General features: G+C 35.0%; 3 protein-coding genes across 4 annotated transcripts in view; 2 read left to right on the forward strand and 1 right to left on the reverse strand.

The window, feature by feature from the left end:
* LOC107698567 (uncharacterized) overlaps positions 1-11,056 on the forward strand; it is a 25,503-nt gene extending 14,447 nt beyond the window's left edge. The window contains exons 4-8 of one of the 2 annotated variants that reach the window (XM_016499605.1): positions 7,578-7,907; positions 8,308-8,661; positions 9,743-9,853; positions 9,988-10,013; positions 10,401-11,056. In XM_016499605.1, the coding sequence (XP_016355091.1) occupies positions 7,578-7,907; positions 8,308-8,661; positions 9,743-9,853; positions 9,988-10,013; positions 10,401-10,517 (938 nt within the window). In that variant the 3' untranslated portion in view covers positions 10,518-11,056. The remainder of the gene's footprint in view (positions 1-7,577; positions 7,908-8,307; positions 8,662-9,742; positions 9,854-9,987; positions 10,014-10,400) is intronic. The other variant, XM_016499606.1, reaches the window with a different exon arrangement.
* The window catches only part of LOC107698570 (uncharacterized), a 120,717-nt gene that overhangs the window by 42,852 nt on the left and 62,085 nt on the right, over positions 1-15,780 (forward strand). The gene's annotated exons all lie outside the window — the stretch shown is intronic.
* Positions 15,513-15,780, reverse strand: part of LOC107698547 (SLAM family member 5-like) — a 23,060-nt gene continuing 22,792 nt past the window's right edge. Inside the window, exon 5 of the mRNA XM_016499584.1 lies at positions 15,513-15,566. Coding sequence (XP_016355070.1) covers positions 15,513-15,566 — 54 coding nt within the window. The remainder of the gene's footprint in view (positions 15,567-15,780) is intronic.

Raw genomic sequence — 15,780 nt, forward strand, 5'->3', positions numbered from 1 at the left:
TGGCGTTATGATATTTGGATCACATGTCAATTAAGGTGTGGTTATGAGTACATTATATAAGAAAGATTGGTGGGATCTCTAACTTGTAGAACCTCTTTCTGTATCACCAACACAAGGAAGACACAAGTGTAGTAAAATAGATTTTATTAACAAAAGATAGACAAGAGTAATCAACAACTACTAAATGAATACCATAAATGAAATAGTAATAAAGTGCATAACTAGGGAGGCGAAATAGTGTAGTGATGGGTACTTGCATCACCAATAACGTTATTATATTTGGATCACGTGCCACTTAAGGTGTGGCTATGAGTACATCACATAAGAAAGATTGGTGGGATCTCTAACTTGTAGAACCTCTTTCTGTATCACCAACACAAGGAAGACACAAGTGTAGTAAAATAGATTTTATTAACAAAAGATAGACAAGAGTAATCAACAACTACTAAATGAATACCATAAATGAAATAGTAATAAAGTGCATAAGATGCATAAAATGCAAGTGATTATGTTGGGTGTTGCAATGTCAGAGCTACGTTATCGCTTTGTCTCTCTAAGATGGAGAATCAGGACGTGCTGCATCTGTTGTTGTCTCGCTGGACGAAGAAAGCTAACCTGGGGTTTAAGGATGTATATAGCGTGAAACATCAGCTTGACTACCCAGGATTCAAGTGCAGACAAAAAGCACAGTATAAGTTACAATGATAAGCAATGGTATTAGAGCAACTAGCAAACTTGTTGGGATGAGAGTGATACTCTCATCTCACACACTCATGCACACACCATAACAACCAAAAATGACTGAACAAATGAAAACTGAACAACGTTAATAATAATGCACGTACCTTTGTGTTGTGCTTCAATTTAGAACAATCCATGGTTTGAGATTTGAGTCACTCGTCCGCTCTTTAACTTATATTTATACCTCTTTGGAATAGCGATCGCTTGAATATAGAGCTACAAGTTCAAAATCTGACCTATTATCATGCTAAAAAAAAAACACGTCACGCATGAATCAAATTAGCCTATAAAATGTAGAAATTTGAAAACTGCCGAAATTATCACGAATTTTGTCGACCCACTCAAACCAATTTTGTTGCACAATCAAATTCACATCCACCCGATTGGGCGGAAATCCACCCAGTCTGGCAACACTGGTTCTGTTGTAATGTGCACAAGTGAAACATTGTTGTTATTTGTACTTTTATGTGAATCACAATGGAGTTATAATGTCATATTGCCTGAAATTGTAAACAGTTTGTGATATTTCATGAGGTGCTGTTTAGATGTGGTGCCAGAGTCTATAATTTCATGTGAGGAGATTTTCCCCCATCCGTGTCTCTCCTAGTTCTTTTCATGAATTGTTTGTGTGATTTTATACCATCTAATTAATTGTATCAATTATGTATTTATATAATAAAACATCACTGTGTGATAGAGATGATTTGCCTCTATGTTTGGGAACACTTTTTTTTTATGAATTTGTCTGTAAATATGTAAACAGGCTCAATAGGATTTAGGGACTTAAATTATTATTTTTTCCCCCCATGTGAATGTGAATTTTCTCATGTCAGAGATAAACAAAAGTCTGCTACCATTTCATAAATCAGTAAGAAGTGGACATGGATGTTTTAGTTTCACCAACACAAATGTTGCAGTGTTTTTAGTAAACTGTTCAAATGTTGATCTGTGTATATAAAGAGCTTTTATTTAATGATAAAAGAGAAATATGTGCCAATGTAAAAAAGTGCTTTAAAGTTGAGCCTATATAAATGCTGTTGTCTTTCTGAGAAAAAAAAAACTGTAATGCTCCTTGTATGTTTATTTGATAAATACCATTAAAAATAGTTATTCACACATAATAGCTGGATTCCTGAAATGGTGAATTCCATAGTTTGGACACAAGATTATTATATGATAATACTACTTGTATTATACACATATGTATTACGAAATATCATAAGTGGTAATGTGATATCAGACTCTACTGTCTGAAAAAGAAGTGACAATTTCTTTATCTTACACTCTTTGAAGATATTAAATTGTGATTTTAAAGTAGTAATAATAGTGAATATTTTGTAACGTATTATTATTATTATTATTATTTCTTTCCTTGTTTTCTTCAAGTGGTGAACATTAGTAACCCTAATATGAGCAGTAGTATCGATGACAAAGCAAACACATCTTTTTAATATATTATTTTTCTGTATGAAAATTGCTCATCCCTTTAGTGGTCAAATGCTGTATTAGTTTCGCTTTCGATGGTGCGCTTTCATCAGCTTACTTTGAGTTCTAGCACATGCAGAAATTAAAAGCAAAGGCGATTATATCTAAGCTATAAAATTGCAGAATCTTGGCTAAGAAATGCAGGGGATGTTATGTTTACGATACAGAAGCATTAGGTGGAAACTTATACACATTTAGTCCACAAAATAAGTCTAAGCTTCATGACGCTGTGATTCGAATCACTACAATTCGATTCGCCCATCACTACAAACAGAAGCTGGAAAAGATTTTTTGTTTCGTATGCAGATGATGAAAGAACGTCGAGAAACGTCGCTACATCGTCGTACAGCGAATTAACTGGTGAAACACGCATGACCAAGCACTTTAAACTTCACCGAATCTGTATAAAAATGAAGCATGACTCGAAATTACTCTTATTGCTCATGCATTTACTCGTGTATGGTAAGACATTTTACTGTTATAATCGTAATTGTGTGCTTATTACCTTCATGTTTGTGTGTAGAAACATTTCTCTGGGTTTGTTGTGGACAGACACAACGCGGAAGTGTAAGGGAAGCTTCGGAAAAGATAGGGCGGGTTATGAGCGTGTAATATGAGTGACAGATGAACAGCGAATGAGCTTCATCTGAGTCAGAGCAGCTTTGCTCATCAGATTGTGTAAACCAGTGGAAAATGAATAGAAATTACGATTCTGTCTGAAGAAATATAAAGTAAACGTGTAAATATATCAATATTTCTCCAAGTATGCACACTTTTGGACTATAAGCCCTTTCTGATGCTGTTCAGTGAAGATGCAGGCACGTGCACAGGTAGAGCTCAACCTGTGCAGAGCACATGCCCTTTTTGCCCTTACACTCCGAAGTGCCCTTTTTTTGGTGATGGTGTTTTTTTTTCCTTCAATAAATCAATGATATTGGTCACCCTTTACATCTGTCTGTCTGCTTTACAAATATTTAGCTAATGAACGGTATTAAAAAGAGCTTGTGACTAAAATGGTATTAATGGGAAGACTCATTTAAAAAAGTAAGTAAACAGCTCACCCACTTAGATGTAACCACTATTACGTCAAAATAAGACTTGAAATGGTCTGAAAACTTGATCTGTGGGAGTTTTTAGTGAGTAAATCAGCTTGTTGAAATTTAAAGTAAATTTCTGTGTCTGTGACCAATATTTACTAAGCTTTGATGACTGATGATACGAAAAATTCAAATATACTTAAAAGTTAACTATTAAAAAGAATAGCTGAACATAAGTTCACAAATAACATATATTGTTTAAATTGTTACAGCCTTGAGTTATTATTTTGGAATAAATGTAAAATGCTTAAAAACACTAACTTGATGAGATTCATACTTGGCTTTAATAAACAGAATATTGATTACATTGTTAATGTAAAAATACAGTTTCAGCACATGCCCCTCAAAAGGTCTGTGCACGGCCCTGTGAAGATGTGAACATAAATAAACTGCAGCAGACCCGACTGAATATGAATGTTTATTATTCTAATCAAAATACCATACTTTACCGAATTATTATTTTGCACTCCTGACATAAATTCAGAAATTACTTTCACTGCAACCAAGTTTTATTATAAACAGTGGTCAAATATCGAAGCTGGAGTCTTTAATCTTTCTAATGATACACAGTTTGTCCAGATCAAGTAAGAGTGTGATGTTTTAACGTGCCGTGAATGATCTTTTTTAAGAGGTTAAGCTACATATTGCCCTTTTGTTTGGTTTGCGCATATATTTGCTGATGTATAATTATTTTAAGGAAAACTACACTATTTAAAGAGTAATTAATTGCTAAGAAAAATTATATTGTTACATTAACCAGAAACAAAAGTAAATAAGATTAACACATTTTACACTGAATTCCTTTTTTTTTTTCTTTTGGTGTGCCACCCCAAGATTTGCTGTGGCCTCCTCTGGCCACCCCTATTAAAATTTTCTGGGGGCACTTCTGCCTTCTGTATGTGTACAGTATGCACATTGAGCACTGCTGTTTAGCTGGCTCGTTTGGGGCCAAATTTCTTTTTATTTTTTATACATTTGTATTTTTGTAAAATATAAAACAATCTATTTTATTTGGTAGTCTTTAGTCTTTTATCAGATTTACCAGTTGTTATAATTTCTAATTGTGCTGGTCAATTATGAACAACAGGTTAAATTGAACTGCTAGCAAAGAGGGGCCGCTGCTGCAAATATTTGAGTGGCTCCTCCCCTAGCAGATGTAACCTCACTCCAAACTTTTGATATAACTTGAGAGCCCTGACTTATAGCGCCTCACTGGATATATTATATAATAAAGATTTTCGCTGAATGCAGTTGGTTGCCCTTTATTTTAAACTTATTTATTGGGTTAAATTTAAATTTCTTCCATTTTTTCAATTGGGTTAGACTAGACCTATACACTATCCCCCGGTTTCACAGACAAGGCTTAATCCTAGACCCAGACTAAAATGTAAGTCTGAGCTGTTTCAACTGAAAGAAACTTGCACGGATTGATCTTAAAATATGTCAGTGGCCTTGTTTTGTCTCAAGATCCACACCAGTAATGTTTTTTTTTTTTCTAAGGCATGTTAATAAAAATGACTTAAATGTGCTAATTGAAATATGGCCTAATACTGGCTTAGTCTAAGCCCTGTCTGTGAAACCAGGCCTTTATTTATTAAACGGCCATACAGGCATCTAGTGGTTAAACCATGGCATTACATATGCATATTATTTTTTTCCGGCCACAAGATGCCCTATATCTGCCTCTTTGCATTGGAATTCATAAAAAATTTTAAATTTTTTAACTTCAAATAATATACTAATTTAATAAAAAATAATAAGAAGAAGCGGTCATGAAGGAATTACTTATTCAAATAAATTCCTACTTAAGAGGGTTTTGTCACCAAACAATAATAAACTGTAAATTAGAAAATAAATGCAATATTTTGAATAAAAACATTCAATAGCATTAAATATTTCCCACCCTTTTAATTAAGGAACTATGAAAATATGTAGTGAACATTATTTGGTTGTATATGTATGAGGAGGGGGTTATATATGAATCAGGATGTGGGTTATATGATGTTATACTTGTGTATGTTTGTCTGATGAGTGAATGAATTGATGTTCTTCTGCTGTTTGTTTTGTATGTGCTACATTATGAATCCAGACACATTTCTCTACTCACAGTCTTTATGATCTGTAGAAAAAATATCACAGTGATTTTTATTTAATTATTATTATTATTATTATTATTATTATTATTATTTCATCTTCAGGTGTTTTCATTCCTCAGACATGGAATCAGAATTGAACCAAAGACTGGAATTTAAAAACCAAATCACCATCAATATGAAGATCTTCAGTGTTAACTGTCATTGGTGAGTGTAATTCAGTCATTCAGTTCATTTGCCCTGAGCAACTATAGTTACACTTCAATGTTCAGTTGAGTTCAAAGTTTTAAATCGATACATGAAAAAAAGAGATAAATATAATGGCCACAATCACCTTTACATGCATGTCAAAATTATTAAGAGGACAAATACATCATTTTAGACTACAAGAACTTGACAGAATAGGAAAAAATACATATTTCTGATTCAGTTGAGTTTCAAAGTAGTATGTGTTTGGTCAAACAGGCAATATTAGCGAATCCTATGAGAACAGCAGCATCTATAGCACACTGTATCAGGTAGAAGTTGTGCTGCTTTTAGAGAGATGTGATTTTCTGCTTTGAGCACCAGAGAGCGATGTTGTACTTGTGTTACATTTACCAAAGTATCCATCAGAGCTTATTGTGTGTGATATTGTAAAGAGGTGTAGCTTAAGTAGGTTTAGTCATAGGGTTATGTTTAGGGTAAGGGGCAAATTCAGTCCTGGAGGGCCACTGCCCTGCAGAGTTTTGCTCCAACCCTAATAAAACTCACCTGCCTGTAGCCTTCGAGTTATATCCTGAAGACCTTGATTAGGTTCAGGTGTGTTTAATTAGGGTTGGAGCGAAACCCTGCAGGACAGTGGTCCTCCAGGACCGAGTTTGCCCATCTCTGGGTTAGGGTATGGCTGGACCTTCTAATTCCACTGATTCACTCCAGAAAGGGACAACTGGACATCAAACTCCACCCACTGGCTCTGTAGACAGTGGACAAATTTACTTCCACGTTTCATGGCAATGGAGTCGACATAGGGACTAAACACTTTTGTTTCAACAGAATCTGCATTCATTTCATTTCAGGAAAAGTGGTGAAAATGATCTTTATTTTACTCGCATTGACTGCATTCTTTGTGTCTGGTAAGACATCTTTCTATTTGTTGCACTCTCATTTCCTGTAAATCAGTGCTTCTCAAACCTGTCCTGGAGGAATCCCAGCACTTGCATATTTTGTATGTCTCCTTCATTTAACACACCTGGTTGAACTCATCAGCTCATTAGTAGAAACTGCAAGACCTGAACTGGGTGTGTCAGATCAGGGAGACATACAAAATGTTCTGGAGGTTTAGTTGTTACTGCAGTAAACAACTAAAACAAATGGCGATGTGGCGCAGTTTCAGTGGTGTCGTTGTTAATAGAAGATCACTTCTTCTTTTGGCTATAGGGCAATGAAGCCTAGGTTTCATTTTTGTCCCAAGCCCCCATTAATTTCTGATCCTGATGTGTGTGTGACGTGATGACGGGGGGTTGCAAGAGGGGGTCCCTTCAAGACAGATAGTAAAAGCCACTACTGGCTGTAGTCATTGTCTTATTAAATTGTATTGGACTTGTTTAGTTTGTTTTATGGAGAGCTTCTTATTCAGACTAATAAGACGAGACTGTTAACTACATCTCTTCCCTTATACACGTGTCATTAAATGTCTACGAATTTATAAAATTGATCAGAGATCATGTAATAAAAAATAAATAAATAAACATGTAGACACTAGTTCATGGGTTCACAGAGATCATCACCAGCTAGCGGCAAATCACTGAAATTTTGAAACATTTCAAAACAGCTATGGCATAACAAAGCTCTTCTTGCATTATTGATAAACTATTTTAAAACAATCAGTATAAAGCGCTATACAAATAAAGGTGACTTGACTGAAATAATGTGACTTTGGCGGAATGATACGCAGCTGAACCATTGGTTCCAAACACATCTTTCAAAGGTTTTGAAGCAGCCTTCATTGACCAAGGGCTGCCCAAGAGGCCGTCTGACTGACATGTAAAGCAACCAATTAAGCAACTAATTTTCATGATCTGAAGAAGAAAAAAAAAAAAAAGTCACAGCCCTTTCCTGTTATAATTTTGTCCCACTATTCCAGGCCACATTTATAATGAACTGTTCATTTCTTCTCCAGGTGTTTTCAGTGTTGATACAGACAGAGTGTCCATGATGGAGGGAGATTCAGTCACTCTACAGACTGGTGTTAAAACAAACCACCTAGAAGATATTAAATGGTATTTTAATGACATTCGAATAGCTCAAATCACTGGAGATCAGACTTATATCTGCACAGATGTTCAGTGTAATAAAGGTACTGAGAGATTCAGAGACAGACTGAAGCTGGATCATCAGACTGGATCTCTGACCATCATGAATATCAACACCACAGACTCTGGAGTTTATGAGCTAAAGATCATTAATAACAGCAGCATCAGCGAAAAGGCTTTCAGTGTTACTGTTCTTGGTGAGTCATTTCGTGAAACATTCATTAAATGACTCAAGCAGAAGCAGTTATGTTTAAATCATATTAATGTTAGTTGATTTTTTCTCTCATCAAACAGAACAGTTTGAAAACTAAATTATTTCCGTTTATGAGTTTTATAAATACGTTTTGGTTCAGAAAAGCTGTAGTCATGCACTGGTGGACATAATCATACCTTCTCTGATCTGTCAACTGTTTAAAAAAAAAGATTTGATGTAATATAAGTATGTAAAATGTGTTTATAAGCACAATACATGCACAAATGTTGTATTGCACACTTAAAGTCAACAGTAAGAATGTGCAATCACTTTCATGCCCACAGTTCTCGTGATGTGTAGTTCCCCAAAAAAGTTCCTCCAGCAGCTGTTGGTTTGTGTTTCAGAAGTTCCTGCTGCTGAATTGGATGAAGTGAAGAGAAACACAGCGATGGAGGGAGAATCTGTCACTTTAGATCCTGCTGTAATAAGAAAACCAAATAATGTGATGACGTGGTATTTTACTGACATTCTCATCGCTGAAATCACTGGAGATCAGAGTAAGATCTGTACAGATGATCAGTGTAAAGAGAGATTCAGAGACAGACTGAAGCTGGATCATCAGACTGGATCTCTGACCATCACAGACACCAGAAGCACAGACTCTGGACTTTATAAACTACAGATCACCAGCAACATCCGCCGTCATCGCTGCAGCATCAGCATCACCAGTTGGAAAATATTTTTTGTCACTGTCACTGGTAAGTAAAATGTAGTCCTTCAGGGCCTTTGGCCATTAGGAATTTTAAAATACAGTTTGAAATGTTTAAATCGACACAGTAAATGTTTACACTGTGGCCTGTGTGAAAAAAAAGTGAACTTTGACTACATTTTCAAATTAGGGCTATCAAAATAACGTGTTAATTGTGCGATTCAGTTTAATGCATTAAAATACTGAACACAATTAACGCAGCATCCGTTTTTTTCCTGGCATCGATTTGCTAGCATTATAGCACACTATATGAACAAGCTATCAAGTACAATAAGATGCAAAAGAGAAGTTAATGGTTCTCTTAAATGCTTCAAAGGACAAACATACACAAAATTATGTCAAAATGCCCGTTTTTGGCGAGTGACCTGTAAACGCATTCTTAAAAGAGTTAAAAAGTCCTAAATGACTGCAAAGAGTTGGAAGGAAACCCGATGTGTCAGGATTTAAAGAGACAGCAACGCTTTTAAAGTGAAACCTGCTGCAGTTTTGTCATGTACAACAAAAGTTAAAAAGAAATCACTCACTGCTCTTTGTTGTTTAACGTTTGTAGCTTGAATAAAGATGAATCTATATTAAATTTATAGTTCATGCAAATCTAGTTTATGTGAAGGTTGCTTTAAGTTCAATTAAAATTAAAAGTTATTTTTCAAAGCCTGTTAAATGTTAAAAATAATGGCTTTCAGTTATACTGTAATGTTGAATGGCTATAATTAATGGCTAAAACTGAGGGGAAAATGTATTTAATAAAAACATCAGTATTGATATCAATGATACTGGCCTGGATGTACCTCCATATAGCCATCCAACTGAAGAGATCATCTTGTTTGGAGTAGCCTCCGTTCCCCTCCTCGTCGCCTGCCTCGTCGCTGTGTTGTTGCGGCCTGGATCACTCCAGCATGGAGATGTAGCTCTGGGAAGGAGCTCCTAGAATCCCTCGATCATACTTAACATGAGCACATGAAAGGACAATAGTGACACTAACAAAACAAAAGATAAGTAATGCTTGACTTGGAGAGCTATGTTGCACACAGGGGAGTGCCATCTTGGATTGTCTGTTTTTGTCATTACAGATTTTGCTCTGTCTTCAGCTGCTGTAGCAGGAATATGTGTTTGTGTTCTGCTGCTTGTTGCTGCAGCAGCTGCTGCGATTTACTATGGCAAGCATCAAGCAAAAAGAAACAGTGAGTATCACATACAGATAATTGAACAAGATAGAAATTGCACAAAAGCAATTTTTGAAAAATTTAAAAATATGTATTTCTCTCTTAATTAACCAAAGTAATGTGTTTAATTGAGTTTGGTATTGTTCAAACAGGCAGCAGGAGGCAGCACAGTGATCAGGTGAGATACTATGTTGAGCACAGTTCAAGCACCTCAGATGTCCAATGTTTGAAACCAGGACTCATACTAATAAGTCACATTGTCATTGTCAGTCCTTTTAATAAAAATAAGAATTTTAATCAAAATTCTTCCTAAATAGTTTGTAATATTCTAAATATTGTGCTTCAGACACTATGGCATTCAAACATTGTTTAACTGTAGTACAGAAGATCACAGTGTGATGTAGTTTATTAGACTGAAGATTCATTGTATTTAAGATATTGTGTTAAATATTTAGGAAAAGAAGCCCTGTGTGCATTCAGTGAACATCAGGAAAAAGCACCATGTGTTTGTGTAACCGAATCATCCTCATCATTATTCATCATGTGAATCTGTGTTTTATTACAGGAGAGATATTTAAAAGACTGGTCCCCTAAGATGTCTGACTCTCCATTGATGGAAACTGCTAATAAGACGTCCCCTGATGGTAATGAGGCTGAGGCTGCTAATCAGACACTAATGTAACATCATTTATTATGTTGACTTTAACTGAAAGGGACAGTGAATAAAAGGTAAGACACATGAGAACAGAATCAGCAGAAACTTTCATGGCTCTCAAAGAAACTGTCACCAAACCAAGATTCCAGTATTTGGAATCAATGTCAAATCAATGACTATGTTAAATTTGACCTCATGTAAACACAATGCTTGTAAACATGTAAATACAATACACAATAAAAATCAAATTAATGCAATTAAGCTGATAATCGTCGTAACCATTATCACATAAATATATGTGGCGTATGCTGATTTTAAGTGCAATAAACAGGCATGTAAACATTACACTTCACTCTGACCACAGTGTGCATGTGTTACTGATGCACACTGATGACGTGGTCATACATAGATTCGTAAACATGGCAGTAAAGCCCAAATGGTACACGTTATATGCACTTATGGTCTTGTGAACTTTCAATGGCTGCAGTATATTGATGCTCGAAAACATCGTAAATAAGAATTTTTAGGCGCATCACCCAAAAAAAAATGCAATGCGTCCATAGAAACACGGCATCCAAATGGAGACTACAAACACTGAGGTTTTTCAGATTGCACAGTAAATCTCCATAATTATGACTCTTGGCAGCCTTTAGCCACTGCCTTAAACGCACAGGATCCTTCACTGAAAAAAACAGAAAATAACTCACTCCTAATAAACATTTACTCTTTGAATTTTTGTGCCTGGGAACAATACAATTCAACATTACTGTGACTAAAAGTTTGCTAAGAAGTATTTCCAACCAAAGCGAGGTGGTGTTTGACTCTGAACAAGCCTATCCATGCCTTAACATGCCCAGTGCATTATGGGTTTTGTTGATGTTTTCCGGCAACACTTTAAAATACTGTTCTGTCATTAATGAATAACTACACAGGAACAAATGACTAATGCACTATTACAATTCTAGTAACTACTTTTAACTAACAAGAAACTTCTATGAAACAAATAATTAGTAAGTAATAGCGCTCAGTTGATTGTGATAATTCACTATTAGCTAATCAGTAACTACTATTTTTTTCATATCTCCCAGTTTATCTCTGTTTCTTGTCATTAACACTATAAAACCTACTGATCTGTTTAACATCATTATTTTGTCTTGTCTGTTTAGATTCTGAAATAACAAATATAACTGTCTACATGGATACCTTGCTGCATTCACTGATTTATTTGAAAGTTGCTGAAACACTTTACTGATAAAACTGGTATGTTGCACGTCTGTAACTGGACGCATGATGCAGGTGTTGATTGTTGTTACTCTGGTGTTACGCTTCAGCTTTTTTGTCAAGAGGTGCTACAGTACAGTTTCTACGCAAATGTCAGATTACTTGGAAAAACGATGACAATCATTTTAGCTGCCATTTTTATATCTTATAGTCTTCTTTAACAGTCATTTTTATACCTTGTAGTCTTAATACATTTGCTTTTTATGTTATCATCTTTGTTGAAATGTGCAAAACTGAATCATAAAGAAATTATAAACGTGTTCTTACCTGATAAATGTGAAAATAAATCATTTGTGAAATTTCATGAAGTGATGATTACTTTATCTTGCTGTTATTTCGTTTAATTTGTTGCCATTGCCTGTGAGGTGGCAGATGAAGACAATGGTAAACAATAATGCTCCATATCATCTGTTGTTACATCTTGATGTGTTTGTATTCTAGAATATTAAGACTTGAATACCCCTGCAAGGTGAGTCTGGCCTTTACTGCTTTGTTTTTGAAAAGATGCAGACATTTTTTGTTGTTGTTGTTTATTAGGTAAGATCACTTGCCTTCAGCAGTTGACTTGCAGTGTCTTTTATTTGGTGCTCATTGTAAATATGTAAAGGTTATTCATACAGTTTAGGTGGATTTTAAACCAAGTGTAACAGTGCTGTGTAGTACAATCCAAATAAAGTGCACAATGAGGAAATTTAAGTTGTAATAAACACAGGAAACAGAGCAACACATTTACCATAAACAAGACTGGACAAGAACTAAGAAAACTAAGAGCTTAAATATACACATTAACTCATGAGAAACTAACTACAGGAGTGAAAATGAGAACAAAGGAAACAGGCAGGCAACACAAGGAAAACAAAATCAACATAGACTACTCGTGACACCAATCAGGATTCATGGAATTAGTTTTTTAATTCAATTATTTTTAATCTTGTCAGAGGGAGTCATACACTGGTCAAGCTCAGGCTAGTATAACCTGTTCATTCAGACATAAATATTTCAGATTTTACATTCACATTCTAGGAAATGTGCCCACCCTGTTACATTTTTACATTGCATGGTAGAGGTTTAAAGCTAATGAAGGCCATTACAACAGGGTGGACTTACTAGAAAAGTCTTCTAAAATGAGGGAAAGAGAGAAAAGTTTATGACTGTTTGTTTGTTCTTAGAGGTGCTTTCCCTCCAAAGAAATGAAATCATTTCTTGCAAGTCATGTGATTTGGGGCATATGCTTAAGATTTTAAAGTTAAAATAACAGCTTCTAACATGACTGGAGGGACATACATGCATACATATGTGTATATAGACTTATGTAGCTCCGCCCCTTTTCAGCGCTTCACTCGTCTTTTGTTTGTATCTTCACAGTGTGAAGGTAAGGTCTTACGAATTTATGAATGAACCGTTCGTTTTAAAATCTTCTCGGCCTAATGACATTTTATTACATCCACTTTACATTACAGTGCCCATGATAACTTATGTATATGTATATACATTCACTCACTATTTTATGTTTTTAAAAATATTACATTATGTATAAATATATGAAGAGTTCAAATGCAAAAGCCTCTAAGTGCAATCTGAAATTTTCTTCTAAAATTACATTTTTTATCAGGCTCCTATGATTAGGTTCAGTAATTTTAGAAATTTTTGTGTGTGTGTGTGTATATATATATATTTTTAATTTTATTATATATATATATATATATATATAACTCTTTCCTCATGAATTTGATGCACCAATCTATATGCTTATAGACATGTTGGGGCTGTTGGAGAAAATATATAAATTACACAAACAAATAAAACATTATCAAAATAAACCATGATTGCATGATTGGGATAAATCCCAAAATTATTCATACTCATATAGAGTTGTGCAGTGTGGGAGTAACTTAAGCATGATGCTTTGACGTCACAATCGTGTTGCATTGTTGTATACGGAGCTCTCTGAACTGTACATACAGTGTACTCGCGCTCACGGTCAAAATCGAAGGGACGAGGGTCTGTCTATATAAACGTCCCTCATCCACTTGAGGAAGTGGAGCACACTTCAAAATAGCGCCTGGGATTCCCCTAGAAGGAAGTGCTTAGGGAAGTTTGCAAGTGTGTGTTTAGAAGTGGAAGGCAGCCGTGAAGACTTAAGGTGGGCTCTTTTTGGACAGTAAACAACCAACCACCAAAAGTACCTTATAGTAACCACATAGTAAAGTACTTAAAACCACTACACCACAGATTTGTTAAATACATTTTATACTTCATTTTAAACAATGGTTTTATGCTTACCATCACCCCTTCAGACTTCATCCGCAGTGTTTTGTTCCTTGATAATGGTTTGTTTTCCTCAGGTGACAATTCATGAAGAGCAGTTACAGATTTCGATCATCCCTCAGATTTTCAAGTTTGTATCTGGACATTAACTCCATCAAGTTCCCTTAAGGTGAGATTTTCTCTCATCTTTAACATTATGGGGTTCAGCTTTGTCCTCTTGACTGCTAAAACTGTTCTGCTGACCAAACAAGAACTGCTGATTACAAAATGAACATTGTTATTGTTCACTTGATTTGCTGTATGAATTGAGTTTAATAATCTTAATTGTGGACTATGTCTATGTGTGCATTTTCCTATCTCTTTGGGTGTTGCACAAATCCTTTGGGAAACTTGCGTAAGAATGAATTAGTGGAAAATAACATTGGTTATAAGGAAATTCGCCAGTAGTTTGAGGCAAGTCTTAGTAAGATAATCATAGAATTATTCATTCAACTGACAAATGAAAAACTGCATCATTCAAGAATGAAATACCAATCTGTGTTATTGGAAAACTGTTCTGCTTTGTTTAACTTTTGTTAGCAAAATAGGACAAAAACTGTCAATATTACTTTATTGTTTCTTGAACTGTTGTATAAAACTGTTGTACATCAACAGTTGTATTTTAAGTTGTTTTCTGTAAAGTAAAAGTCAAACTGTGAGTATCATGAGCAGGAATGGAAAAAAACACATGCCTTCAACCACACGTTGTTCACACAGACACACTCCCGACACCTCAGACGCACTCGCAAACTGACATCAAACACCAGCGTCTAGCAGTAGACATGCTTATACAAAAACCTGTCTGTACAGAATGAGTTAACTTTGACTACTTTTGATGAGTATTTTGCATTTATGTTTTGCACTTGGAGATACACACACATAGTTTTGAGACTTTAAAGGGATAGTTCACCCAAAAAATGAAATTTCTGTCATCACATACTCACCCTATCGTTCCAAACCCATAAGACTTTTGTTCATCTCCAGAACACACATGAAAGTGTTTAATAGTCTCTCATCATTTTACATTATCCACTGAAAGTCCACACAACCAACCTCTTCAAGCTTCAAATAGTTCATGAACACATTATGCATTTATTCACACATAAACATTGATGCACATGCATTGAGCAAATCAAATATGCTAAACATGGAAACTCAAACCTGCATGCTTGATGTGCAAGACATAATGAGGATCATTTCTGCATATCAAATAAGTCTAATGGATGGACGAAAAAAAAAAAAAAGATAATAGAACATTAACCTCATTTGTGTTCCGAAGATGAATGAAAGTATTGTGGGTTTGATATCATGTTGTCTATATGAATTTTTAATGAATGAATGTAGTGATTCTCACCAATTACAAAACTCAACAATAGACTTAATATAAAAGCTTAAGTGAAAGTGATCACACAGCTGGATCTGGTACTTAGAAAATCATCTTCTTATGGCGACAGATGCATACTCTACGTGAGTCTCCTCTTCGATTTTCTGAGAAAAAAAAAACACATCACACAAGATATAATAATAACAAAATTATAATAGTAAAAATGTGGCATCCAGAAAATATTTGCCTTCCTATTACTGCTAAGGTTACTTGAGGCAGATTGAGATTCTCAGTGATTTTGCTTCAAGGCCCTTTTTTTTAATGAATACTTTAGTTATTGGAATTTTAGCAAATTCAAGGCCTAAATTTCAATTTCAT

Source organism: Sinocyclocheilus anshuiensis, unplaced genomic scaffold, assembly GCF_001515605.1.
Source record: "Sinocyclocheilus anshuiensis isolate Anshui unplaced genomic scaffold, SAMN03320099.WGS_v1.1 scaffold118, whole genome shotgun sequence".
NCBI classification, from domain to species: domain Eukaryota; kingdom Metazoa; phylum Chordata; class Actinopteri; order Cypriniformes; family Cyprinidae; genus Sinocyclocheilus; species Sinocyclocheilus anshuiensis.